At 30.8% G+C, this 14,099-nt stretch overlaps 1 protein-coding gene and 1 long non-coding RNA gene across 3 annotated transcripts in view; one reads left to right on the top strand and one right to left on the bottom strand.

The window, feature by feature from the left end:
• Positions 1-223: 223 nt before the first annotated feature.
• Positions 224-14,099, top strand: part of LOC111703860 (uncharacterized) — a gene marked incomplete at its 5' end in the record, with an annotated part of 50,410 nt that continues 36,534 nt past the window's right edge. The window contains 7 exon segments of one of the 2 annotated variants that reach the window (XM_023475933.1): positions 224-437; positions 956-1,009; positions 1,345-1,566; positions 1,969-2,240; positions 2,293-2,633; positions 10,089-10,131; positions 13,365-13,539. In XM_023475933.1, coding sequence (XP_023331701.1) covers positions 224-437; positions 956-1,009; positions 1,345-1,566; positions 1,969-2,240; positions 2,293-2,633; positions 10,089-10,131; positions 13,365-13,539 — 1,321 coding nt within the window. 2 annotated transcript variants of the gene reach the window in all.
• Positions 4,002-7,593, bottom strand: LOC111703862 (uncharacterized). The gene is made up of 3 exons (XR_002765700.1): positions 7,048-7,593; positions 6,414-6,459; positions 4,002-5,556 (listed from the first exon to the last, which is right to left on the bottom strand). It is a non-coding gene; the product is annotated as an uncharacterized LOC111703862 (long non-coding RNA).

The raw sequence follows: 14,099 nt of genomic DNA, 5'->3' as shown, positions 1-14,099 counted from the left end.
AACCTTGTATAAATTCCAACCTTTTCTCGCACATCTCACAAAGTATTTTCAGAAGAAGACGACATTCAAACAAATAGTTTTTAAAATTATGAATTTTTTAAATTTCTGCTAACAAATTTGCAATTGGTTAAAAATAATAAAAATAATACTGATAATAATAGTAAAAATAATGATAATAAAATCAATAGTAAATTAATAAAAAGTTTTTTGTCTTTTTCAATAGGGCGGCTAGGAGAACTCAAAAAGATTATAGACTGTAATGTTAGCCAGCTGTTAGATGAACAGCCAACAGATTCTGGTCATGATAGACATGTAACAGATACTGGTCACAACAAGATAACAGATACTGGGCAGAGACAGCTTTGTGTTCAACAAGAACAAACGGAAAACAAGATAATCAGAAAAAATGAGAAAAATGATGAACTCGATAATTCTAGGTAAATAAATTTCTTTAGTTTTGATTTTCGTAAATCATTGTTTTTTCCACCGGCCCAATCCGGTTTTCCTCATGATTATATCTGATTAAAAAAGCACCCGCAACTAAGCTTTCGGTGTGTAAGTGTACTAAGTGTAAACACTAAACATACGTTGATTTTATAGAGATATAAATCAGCAATAAACTGTCCTTTTTTAAATCAGAATTACTTATGGTTCAAAGTGTCTTTCAAATATTATTTTTCTTTAATTAAATAAAATAATATTAACAATTTTACCTTCTGTTAAAACTGAAAGAAGGCAAAAACAAGGCAGGTGACATTTTGAAAAACAAGGACTACAAATATTTATCCATTATTGTTTTAAGATTCTGGATTCAGACTTTAAATTTTTAGTTATGAAAACAATGCTACAAATAATTTTTTTTATCTGTTTTCACATATAATGCATGACACCGCTTATTCATTCAAAATGCTTTGAATATGTATGTTGAAAAACTTACTATTTTTTTAAATTTTAGTTCAGAACCAATTGGGCCACCTTCCATACTTCTCCGATATCTTTTACGAGAAAGGTACAAAAGTTACTTTTTTGAATAATTGCAAATTTTTTTTTGAGATATACTAGCTTAGGAACTCAGCTTTGTTTGGAATCAAAATTTTCTTTATAAGAGTCAACCTATTCAGCTTAGACCTTTTGAAAATTAAAAATGAAATTCATAAATATTGTTTTTCTGCAGAAATAAATGGTTTGATTTGATTTGAAGATAGGAACATTCCTGTGATTCTAATGAGTTCCCCAATCAAAATTTGAGGCAAATCGGTCCTATGGTTCATGAGTTATGTCCGGAAAGACAAAGACACTAACAGAGATTATATATATGAATATTTCTGAAATATTTGATCTTAGGAATAACCCGAAGCCTGTTGTTGATCCCAATGTGGCAAACTGTCCAAGACAATCTCGGATCAAAGACACAGAAGTTAAAGAACCAGAAGCAAGAACAGGACTGCAGATCAAACATGAAGATAAACCCAATAAAGATATACCAATGGACTGGGGACCTGCAATTAGAACATCTTTCCTGTCAGAAATTGATACCCCGGTCAGTTTGAACGAGGATCCATTTAGGTTTAGGTCACTGAACATCTTTCTTCTTCTTATATAAAAATAATAACTACTACTCTGATAGAAGATGTCCTATCATAATGATTTTTCTTAAACAGAAATTTTTCTATAACTTAAGGCACACACACACTGATTGGATACTCAGTCCTGTTGGCAGGCGTTTTGCAGATCCAGCTAATTAAGAAACCCATGATCTTTGTTGATTGGTTGGAACTGCAAAATTTAGGATCTATACCATTTGGTCAATCGGAAAATTGGGTGCAGGGTGGGATATTTGCTCTTTTAAACATAAAACAATTTACGGTTTGACTAGACAAAATACATTCTTAGCAGTGTGGCTGTATTTAAATTTCATTAACTTTTTGCATTGTTGAAAGATTTCAGGCTGAAGTGAAGCAACTTAAGCTTTGTGACCCAAACCAACCTCTCAAACCGGTCAGCTCTGAACCCACCTCACAAGAAAAATACAGACTCTGCAGTAATAAACAGCCAGGAAGAACTGGCATTTAATCCAGAAAACCAAAGAGCAACCAAGATGAAAGCAATGAATGAAGATGCTCTTAACCCTGATCTTACTCCTGCAAAGATGGCAAGATTGGAGGAGCAAGTAGAGCTTACTCTTCCAGTTGTTCAACTTAGTTGGGATGATTTTCAGTTCTCAGATTACAAATTCATAGGTCAGTTTCATGACAATTCAACAGAAAGATTTCTTACAATTTTTCTTTTTAGAACTTGAAGACCCAGCTGGAAAACAAGATTTAGAGATGTTTTCATATCAACCTAGATTATTTGAACCTACTAAAAATAATCTTGGAGCAATAGAGAATCATAAAAGATCAGAGAAGGTTAGGATGGCTGAAAACCACAAGCTAGGGATAGAAGATGACCTCTGGAAATTAATATTAAATACACAACCTGAAACTAAACAAGACTTGGGGACAGAAGATTTAATCGAGAATAAAAATGAGCCAAAAAAAGATCCAAAATGGGAGGCATGTAAAAACTCTGACCCTATCTTTCTTTCTCCTGGTATAAAAAGAAGAATTTTGGACCTAGCTCTTGGTGAAATGGTGAGTAACAATTTGATTATTGGTTCAATGGCATATAAGATCTAAAATAAGCCTAAGCCTGATCGAAAGGATTGTAAACATGATATTACAGCAGTAATGTTTTATTTGAGTAACAATGAGAATGATAACAATTATGGTTTCTAACTTAAAAGAACGCTACCCCAATGTTTCCCCATAAAACTTTTTCCCACAGAATGTTTCCCCATAAAATATTTCCCCACAAAACTTTCCCCACAAAAAATTTCCTCCACCAAATAACTCCTGACCCAAAATGTTTCCTGCTAAAAAACGTTTCCTGTACAAAATGTTTCCTGTACAAAATGTATATGTTAATTTGTTATATGTTAAAAAGTACAGATGATATTTTTGAAATTAATATGTAATTAACAATTTAAAATACTCTTTACTTTGTAATGATATAGAGAAAAATTGATTTGAAACTGGAAATGACAAATCCCCGAAAGTGATTGAAAAAAAAATTGAAAACTTTTAGTTTTTTTTAGAAAAAAATGAACCATCAAGCCATGCAAATATGTTTAATATTTAAACCTACATTTTGTAAGAAGATTTTGAGTAGTTTAACCTTTTTGACAGGAAACATTTTGTGAAAGGAACATTTGATAATATAAACATTAGTTAAAGTTTACATCTAGTTTTATGGTGGAAATAATTTGCAAGGAAACTTTTTGTGGGAGGAAACGTTTTGTAAAGGAAACATTCTGTGAAGGAAACGTTTTGTGATGGAAATTTTATGTGAGTAAACCATTTGTGGCAGGAAACATATTGTGGAGGAAACGTTTTGTGATAGAGGAAACGTTTTGTGACAGGAAACGTTTTTTTAGGAAACGTTTTTTGGAAACGTTTAGTGGGGAAACTTTTCTTGAAGGAAACTTTCGTGGGGAAACGGTTTGTAAGTTATCAAGTTATCAATTTTTAGACATTAAAACAAGATTATCTTAGTAATGTTTGTGTAGAGGGAAGATTAAAGTTTAAAAATGTAAATCGGGCATAAAATCTTGGACCTTGGTCACATTACTTTGACAGTACCTTTATACATACAAGATTCTTCGCCAATGTTGCCTAATAAGGTATACTCAATAAAGAGTTTTGGGCTTCATTATCTTGGTCATGGTTCGGGGATTAGCAATGATCAATTCGGTACTACTTTATCTCTATCTAATGTTTCTGTAAAGCAGCTGACATGGGGCTACCTCGCAGCCGATTTGTTTAATGTCCATCAGTTATTATTGGGAAAAACCAGCTATACACTCTATCTATACTTTGGGAGAAATGTTATTTTCAATTTAAATTAATTTTAAATTTAAATTGTATTTAATCTTTGAATTTATTCTGAGTAATTTTTATATTAATAAACAAATTTATTTGATTAAAAATACACATTACATTCAGCTGTACATGAGATTCAAAAATGACTAGATTACATTTATTAATGAGATGGTTGTATTTTGTAATATTAAGTTACATTTTTTGGTAATTTTGTCTGGGGTTATTTTGTAACACATAGAGTTAAAAAAAAAAAAAAATTTTATTTGCGACTGGAGAACTTAATGATAATTATATTTAAATTACGCCGACAGTTCGTTTAAGTAAGAAAAGACTGTAGCAGTAGTAAATATTTATTATTTCACATTGAGAACAGATTTTTTTTTATAGATTCTTATCATCCTATATACCCTGTTTGCCACAAACTTGAATTTTATAATTCTGATTGCTTTGATCTAATCTTTGTTATTTCAAATTCCTAAAGATTGAAATATAAGCGGTTTACAACATAATGATATGCTGATTAAAAAATCTGAGTTTGCGGCGAGTAATCAGTTCTTTTTGAGTATAGACCTTTAAATCATTCAATCGATGCATAGTTCAGCACTAAGTAGTAAATAAGTCCCGATTATCAGGTCATATAAAAGATTGTTCTTTTTTCGTCCAACAATTATCATTAACTTTCTTCAAATAATACAAATTATTTCCCCCATTTCAAAACCAGTTTATTCTCCAATATATATTATTACGTTTTTGCTTGCTAAATTAATTATGGGAAGAAGTATCAGTAAAGACAACATGTGTAATAGTCATACAAAATTAAAAACAGAACATTATTACTTGAAATTGTTTATATATTTTTTTCTTTTACATTGTTTCAGTGATGTATAATTAAAGAAAAGTTTTTTGAAAGTTTTAATTAAAAAGGATGGATGGGGGGGGGGAGGCTGTTTTTAATAGTGCAACATGCAGAGAATAAAATGAGAATAGAAGAAAATGTTTTTAATTGTTTACTTTCTCTTGGTAACTTGAAGATTACAAAAGTAAAAATTCGTTTTTTTGGCATCCATGGTCTTTCATCGATTACATACAGTGAGAATTCATCGATTTCATACAGTGAGAACAAAAAATTTTAAAAGAAAGACGACTTTTTATAATTTTAAATAGTTTAATGAACATTAAGCACATCAACTGGGCAGTGTTCACAAACCATTTCAATTTGTAAGCTATTGTACGGTAAACTTTTACCATTGCAACAACATTGATCGCAATTTGTAAGCTATTGTATGGTAAACTTTTACCATTGCAACAACATTGATCGCAATTTGTAAGCTATTGTATGGTAAACTTTTACCATTGCAACAACATTAATCGCAATTTGTAAGCTATTGTATTGTAAACTTTTACTATTGCAACAACATTGATCGCAATTTGTAAGCTATTGTATTGAAAACTTTAACCAAATGAGATCAAGAAAAGAGATAGAATTGGTATCATTGCAACTAAACATGACTAGATCCTTCTTGTGATATTTCATACTGAATGATTTGGACTAGCTCTCTCTAACTTTCTCCAACAATTTTTGTTCCTCGATCAAAAATCGAATTGATCAGCTTTGTGAGAACAAAAATCCAGAATCCTGAAATATTTAATAGTAGTTTGGCGCATTTTCATAGGAATAGTTCAATACTGGGGCAATATAATCTTGCATAGTTTAATAACAATAATTTTATGATTTAAAGAGAAAGGACAGGGTGTTTCAAATAAATTAAAAGAGAAGAATTTTAGATAGTTTTTGATCTTCTCACCGTGAATTTAACGGTTCTGTCAATATTACAGAAAGCTTTGACTTTCGATCACAATTTGACCCATTAAACATAATTTGTTAGCCTTTTTTCTTAACTACTTTTTTGTTGGCATATGCATGTTGAATGAAAATGTATAAAATAAACAAATCCGTAAAGTAAATGATTATTGAATTGTAGACCAAAAAACGTTTGATTTCAAATAGAAGAAACCGAATGCTGCTCACTCTGGTTAGTCTGGTGTGTTCTAAATATTTTGCGGTATTCATTCGCCAACCTTCTTTTACAAATATAATACTTTTGAAAGCATAAAAAACAGACCACATTTCTGAAATGCCAAGATCAGGGGTATTTTGTGATTATTTTTCAACAACTTAAAACTTAAGGTCACTAAATTAATTTTTCAAATTATTTCTATGATCTTTAATGTCATCTCTCAACTGTCTTGATTCTTGGGACTTATATATATGTTGTGTGACATTTTTAGCGTGTGTGACATGATTGTACACTGTTTTTTACAAATAATATACTGTAGTCTGTATACCGTACTGCTCACGTGTTCTGTATATTACTTCACAGTACTAAAAAATTGTTCTTTACAGTACTTAACTAATTTACTGAAAAGTACTGCATTGTTCAGTACTGTACTGCACTATTTTGCTGTGTACACTAATGTAGTACATGAACTTACCTGAGAAAACTATTGTACAGGAGAGAAGAACATGAAAAATTGTAATCTAAATAAAAAATTTATTTTAAAAATACATAAAAACACATTTTACATTTTCTGAAATTCAACAAATTATAATTTTTACCAGCATAGAGAAAGGAAACGAAGAGGTAAAGCTTACCTCAGATGTACACAACCGACCTCTCTAATAATTAATTAATAGAGTGGTCGGTTGTGTACATTACGATATGTTTACGTATCCAACACTGTACACTTGTATATAGAGTGATCGTATTTCTTGGCCCCTTGGGGGTGGTAAAATATTTGCAGTCAACATTCTCGAATTTTCTTTATATAAAGAAAGAAAATCTTAAAATTTATCAATTCCATAAAATCCCCCTTAGGGATACGATCAGATCACTCTATATACAAGTGTACAGTATTAGATTCGTAAACATATCTAAACTTTGTTGAGACTTAAATTACTATGATCCTTGAGCAAAAGTTAAAACATTTAAATTTTTTTATCAAAAACGGTTTATTTTATCTAAATATTAATAGGACTAAATGTTATAATTTTACTCTTCAACGAGAGATGTTTTGTCATTCAATTATCACTGGATTTTCGTTAAAAAATATCTTGTTTTAGTTTTACCTTGAATCGTCCAATTCTATAGGGAAGACCTAGTATTGACATTTTGAATTAATATATTTTTCTAAAAGTATTTAACTATGAAAAGACGAGCATGAGCATTTTCATCCAAAAATACACAAAAACCCCCATATAATATAATATAATATAATATAATATAATTGTTTACATAAAAACGTTTCTAAAAGTATAGGAATGTAAACGAACTCAATGCTACTCAGGCCGAGGTTTGTTTACTTTCCTACCTTCCTCCCAGAAACTGCAGTACACTTATTTTTCTGATATGTACCGGATACATTTCTTATAATTTCTGATATGTACCGGATACATTTCTTATAATTTCTGATATGTACCGGATACATTTCTTATAATTTCTGATATGTACCGGAGACATTTCTTATAATTTGTCAAAAATAATTTTCTCATACTTGTGCCTTAATCAAACTATAGGAGCTACGAGGTCGTAAATCATACCATAAATGTCTCATAAAAAAATTGCCACAAACTGTAATTTTCTAATCCCAATATCTTTGCTACCTATTGTCGTGTACCTTAGATATTTCAAATTAAGAATTTTGTTAGATCAGATAATCAATATCAATAGCTTACACCATCAGGTTACAATGATATAGGGATTAGAAAATTTAAGTTGTGATAAAGACTCAATTCCTTTGACCCTCTCATTCATGTATACAGTTTGCAGGGTCGGGGTGTATCTTTATTTAATTTGTATAATATAATGAATAGGTCATTTATAGAACGAATAAAAAACTTTGTATTTTTTGTTCTTAGGCGCTTATAGCGTTTTTTAGCATTTAAAGCGCCTTCAAGCATAATTTTAATAATTTACAGAAAGAAGACTGCAAAAATATTATCATAATTCAAACCATATTTTAAATAATAAATATATGTAAATAATTCACTTATTTATTTTCGGAACTTTGGTTTAGAAAATTAAAGGTGTATATATTGTGTAATATGTATATCTTTAATATATATATTCATGCATGCTTGTATATGAACAAAGTATTGCACACCACACAAAATGTAATATATATTTAAAATTCGATGATGGAAATGGACCAAACCTATGTAAAGTAAAAAAACTAGATATTAGTTCCACATTTATTGAAAATATATTTCAGTCTGGGTTGACCCTCGTCAATTCTTTATATATAAATATATGGATATATATTTACATATATACATAAATCTAAAGCAATTGTAAACTGGCGGTACGGTACAAACTAGGACCGCAAAGGTTGGCCCAGTTCAAATATTCAAATGTACACATAGCGTAATAAAGATTGTTTCACCACAAAATGTATATGAACACAGTTACACTATTTCTGTGTTTGTGTACTGTAGAAAGCAGAAAACCAATAATCAGCTGTTATCTTAAGCTGCGCCCCATCTTTCCATCTGCTGTGATCAGCTGTTGCCTGCGGTCCAGACTGTACACTCCAGACTTCCATGATAAATACACTGAACACTTTTTTACCCACATTTTTTAGTAAATGTAAACAAACAATCTGAATTTAAACGTGATCACGTGATGAACCAAGATGAAGGGAATTGGACTGATATATCAGTGGTGAGTGTCATTGGCTTTAAAGCCGAGATCTATCATGGGTTGGCCTTGATCAGTTTTCAAATTCAAAGTCAGGGTTGATGGCAGCTGTAAAGATGCTTGAATTTAGGCTTAGAAAGCCAAGCCTGCTTTCTCACATTATCTTGCGTAGTTTGTTTTTGATTAAATGATAATTGGAATAATAAGTTATAAACAGTAAATATGTAAACAAAAATTAAAAAGGATAAAATCTTAAATCCATTCGGAAAAAAATACTAATTCTAAAAAAAAAATATCTGAAAGAAAGGTTAAGAGTGAGATAGTAGTTCTAGTGGTAATATAAAAAGAATAGCATATTAATTATAACAAAAAATAACTTTAATAATAAAGATTTAGTACTATCTTTTATCCTTTCTTAACCCTATTTTTAACTATGAGTTACTCCCGGGACTCCCGGACACTTCAGCTAGACGGGAATAAATATGAGAAAAAATCGAATTCTTTAATATTTCCCATAATGCCCTTGAATTGCTTGAAATCATTTTACACAATTTTATTTATGAAATGGCCATTAAGTTTTAGGAAAATATAAAAAAACTTTCACTTTGTATGCCAATTTTTTTGTATTTGGGCCATGGGGGGGGGCAAGTAATTTTTTCCAGAGGCCTAATCACGAGAATTTCCCTAGAAGGGACTTCATTTCATTTGGTGTACCGTCCCGTTTTGCCTGGTATAATCATACAGCTAGCTAGCTGGTTCTTGAAATGAACCGGGCGTGAGAGCGTTATAAAGCTAGTGAAGGGATATATAGTTTGGTTTTTGACTTTTAAAGACACAACACACAAACACTGTGAAATTCCAAGATTTCAAAATAGTATTCTGTAAAAGTTTGCTCTTTCAAAAGTTTGCAATATTTTTATCCTAAGTACAGACTACAGGTTTAAAGTACAGACTACAGGTTGAAAGTACAGACTACAGGCTTAAAGTACAAAATACAGGTTTAAAGTACAGACTACAGGTTTAAGGGACAGACTACAGGTTTAAAGTACAGACTACAGGTTTAAAGTACAAACTACAGGTTTAAAGTACAGACTACAAGTATAAAGTACAGACTACAGGTTTAAAGTACAGACTAAAGGTTGAAAGTACAAACTACAGGCTTAAAGTACAGGCTACAGGTTTAAAGTACAGACTACAGGTTTAAAGTACAGACTACAGGTTTAAAGTACAGACTACAGGTTTAAAGTACAGACTACAGGGTTAAAGCACCGACTACAGGTTTAAAGTACAGACTACAAGTTCAAAGTACAGACTACAGGTTCAAAGTACAGACTACAGGTTCAAAGTACAGACTAGAGTTTAAAAGTTTTATTAAAAGTTTAAGAAAAGGAACTAAAACGAATAATAACCCCACTTTTAAACATTTCACAGGCAACGCCATGAATTTCAACTAGTTTATAATTTATATTTTTAGGTCAGTCTGGTCCACCCATCTCTTCTTACTTCACAACAAACAGGTTAATTTAAAAATTTAAAAATATATTTTTCTGAAAGAATTTAGATAAATATGTAGATTGAAGATATCAGCAATATGTTTAGATTTATTCTTGTACTTCACATAAAGAAAATTATAGATTATACTCTATACATCAACTTTTCTTGTTAAAACGGCTGAACCGATCTAGCCAAACATTTTGAGACAACTCTATGACCCAAGGGTCAAAGGAAGGTTGGTCGAAGTTGAACAATTTCGCCAGGAAAAATGTCGAAATTTATTAATTTTGAAAATGCACTAATTTAGACAGAAAAATCCGTGAAAATTTGGGGGGGGGTCAGCCGCAATAGATTTATTCCATAAACCTATTATTTTTGTCAAGTAAGGCTTGAGTGAAGTCTTTAAGTTGTTTAAATGTTATGTTTCTTCCGAAATACTCGCTGTAACAAAGACGACATCTAAATACATTGCGGGATTACAGGATCCATTCAAGAATAAATATACGAACGGGAAAAGTAATTATAAATTGAAATCATTAAAAATCAATGAAAGCTACAATTGATACAATGTTTGTAAATGAAAAGTTTATCAGAATATATTCATTTTGTCAATGCTCACCATGAAACACAAGAAAAATACATTTAAAGAGGAGTATTGTGACAAAAACCAGTCACCCCCCCCCATAACCCCTTAAAATACCCCAGTTTAAACTGTAAGCTAACCATTATGTTTCTTATAGTTAAGCTTAATTTAATGGCTTAAACTACTTTTTTTTGATAAATTATAACAAATTAAGGATTAATCATGTCACGAAACCAGCTCTTTGCACAATAAGTTGTTATAACTCTTAAAAAAATTAAATAAGTTCTTGTTTCATGTTCCGAACCAGTTTACTCGTCTAGTATATTTAATGGCAGTACGTATATGGTTGACCCGGTGCGTTTTTATTTAACAGAATTAGACGGGTGCAAGGTGGTTTACCTCCTTGGGTGGGCGGAACTCTTGAGGTTTTATTTGCATCAAAGCTTTCGGTATACTTGACTTTTTACTACCTTTCTGTAAACTTGACTTTTTACTACCTTTCGGTATACTTGACTTTTTACTACCTTTTTTGTAAAAAAAACAATGATTCTCCTGATAGTCAAGATTTTTCTCAGAAACTTACCGGAATATTATGTAAACATGTGAAGTCATTAGTCTCAGGTTTGATATTGCAGTTATTCAATACAGTTTTTAATTTCAACAATCAAACGAAATTTGTCAGATTACAGATGTTTGTCAGTCTGTACTGCATATGAAGGGACATTTTAGGAACCGTATATATGTGGCATGTGCCAAATGTAGTATATCTTTTAAAAAATACATTTTTTGTATATTTGTAAGCAATACATTTCTCCATGAAGAAAAATTTGTGTTACAAAAAAATCCCAAAAGAAATGACGAAATATAAGAATTTTCAACTTTAAAAAAAAACTAACATTTTACAGAAAAGTACGTTGATTTAAGATTTAATGCATTTAGATCTTATAATAATGACTTGTTATTGTTTATGGAAAGAAAATTTTTTTTTTTTTCTATTTTCGCTCGAAATTTAAATTGTCCCAAAAACACTTGTCTAAGAAAACTGATACACAAAAGAAAAGAAAAGCATTATCAATGTTACGTCAGAATAAAGCTTCAGATTTTAAATAAAAGAATTGTCTCCAAGAAATTTAAATGTCCAAATTATTGTTTGTTTTATTATAATTCATATTTATTATATATCATATACACTCTGTTTAAGAAAAATTCAAAAATAAAATGGCAAATTTTTTATGAGTTTTTCTTAATTTTTAGATTTAGGCTGAATTTTTGCCATTTTTGAAATTATTGCAGGTTTTGCAAATTATTTTTTTTCATTTTTCTATCTAAATAATTTTTGGGTAAAACATGTGTGAAACAGGCTAGGGTGTGGGTTACACTTACATAAGATATTGCAAACAGATGAATTTTGTAAAACTTGAAAGCTTGAGTTGAAAAATCCGGGAACTAATCCAGACAAATCCTGCTTTCATGTATATAGATTAGTTTTACTGCCAGCTTAAATACTTTCAAAACACGTTTAACAAAATTAAGATTGGCCATAAAGCTTCCTCTCTCACAATTTGAAACTGAAATTGATTTAAAGGATAAAAGTATTGAGTTATTGCCACAAATTCAAGGGAATTGAGTCTTTGACACAAACTCTGAATTTATAATCCCTAATATCTTTAGAACCCAATGTCGTAAATCAAATCTTTGATATTTGAAACTTATATTATTTGATCTAACAGAATTCATAGTTTGAAATAGGTCTACGACATTGGAATCCAAAGATTTAGGGTTTAGAAAAGCAGAGTTTCTTAAACCTTTTATCTTAGCAACCAAATGTCGTAGACCTTAGATATATCAAGCTATTTCAAGTTATACAAAATAATTTAAGTTTATCTAAGGTTTGTTTAGACCATCATGAATTGCAAAGATATACCCACTAAAAGAATTCGAGTGTGTTACAAAGACTCAATTCCTTTGAATTTCAATACACTTCACGTTAAAGAAAAATCAAGCGGTCTGTTTTTATTAAATATATTTAGGCTTATGTCGAAATGATGATTTACAATTTCGACATGAGAGGGGGGGGAGGGTGACTGGGATTTTGTCAAAATCTTTCTTTAAAATACATATCCCTTGGGAGTTCATGAGGATAAGTTAATGGGATTTTACCTTACCCAGGGTTCCCAAGACCAATTTTACTTACAAAACATCCAGAGAGCAGCGATTCTATATAAGATAGATTCTATATAAGATAGATTCTATATAAGATAGATTCTATATAAGATAGATTCTATATAAGATAGATTCTATATAAGATAGATTCTATATAAGATAGATTCTATATAANCAAGGGATATTAAGATCTATCGTTTGTTTAGTAGAAATATAATAGTTCAAAAAAAATTCAGAAAAGGGTTTGAAAAAACCAGATATGCGTTATGTCGTAGACCTTTGTTGTTTCAAACTTTGACTTTTGGTAGATCAAAAAGACAAAGTTCTGGGACCAAATTAAATAAATGGCGAGAATAAGTTGAACTACCTAAATTAAGTTTAACCATTTCTTTTGAACCGTAGCTGAACCTTGCACTATATTTGGTGTCAGGTTGCAAAAATATTGGAAATTTATTTTTTTAATCAGTAATCAGTTTTTGTTTTATATATAATCACATTTTTATTGTTTAGAAAATGAGAATGGTGAGTTGACCCCTTCCTCCTCCATTCTCCATCCGGCAACATTCTCCAACCTCACTCCAACCTCCATTATCAGCCCACCAACCTCCATTATCAGCCCACCAACCTCCATTTTCAATACTCCAACCTCAACTGCGATTACTGTTGACGGATTAACTATATTCAGGAACAAAATACAAAAAAAACTATTTTTACAATAACATGGGAAAATGAAGACGATTGGTAATCTAAAGTTATGATTTTTAATATATGGGGGGGGGGGGCGAGACCCCCAGGCCACTCCCAAGACGGGCCCCTCTAGAAAGATGCATATACACTTCAGTGTTGTACCGGCATTGATCAATAAACTTTTAAAATGCAGGGGGGGGGGGTTGTGGCTTTAGGGCTCAATATTTTTGTGTACAGTGATAACCAGAAAAAAATATGATAGGAAGACGACATTATAGCAATACATAAGTGTATCTGATGTTGATACGAAGCAAATAATTTTAATGGACACATTTTGAATCACAAATTTAAAAAAAATGGGTCTGTTTGCATTGAAAACATGCTGTGTCTCATACTCATTGGACTTTTGAAAGTTATAACTTGATTCTAGAAGTCGTCTTCCTATTTTAGAGTTTTTTAGTTATCACTAGAGCGCTGAATACTTCAAATCTAAGAAATACAAAATTTCATAAATCCCCGTAATCCGTGGTGAAATCATGTAAAACTATTTGCTTTACT

The sequence above is a fragment of the Eurytemora carolleeae genome, unplaced genomic scaffold (assembly GCF_000591075.1).
Source record: "Eurytemora carolleeae unplaced genomic scaffold, Eaff_2.0 scaffold401, whole genome shotgun sequence".
Lineage (NCBI taxonomy): Eukaryota > Metazoa > Arthropoda > Copepoda > Calanoida > Temoridae > Eurytemora > Eurytemora carolleeae.
The sequence above is the reverse complement of the archived record's forward strand: the minus strand, read 5'-3'. Positions and strand labels throughout refer to the sequence as shown.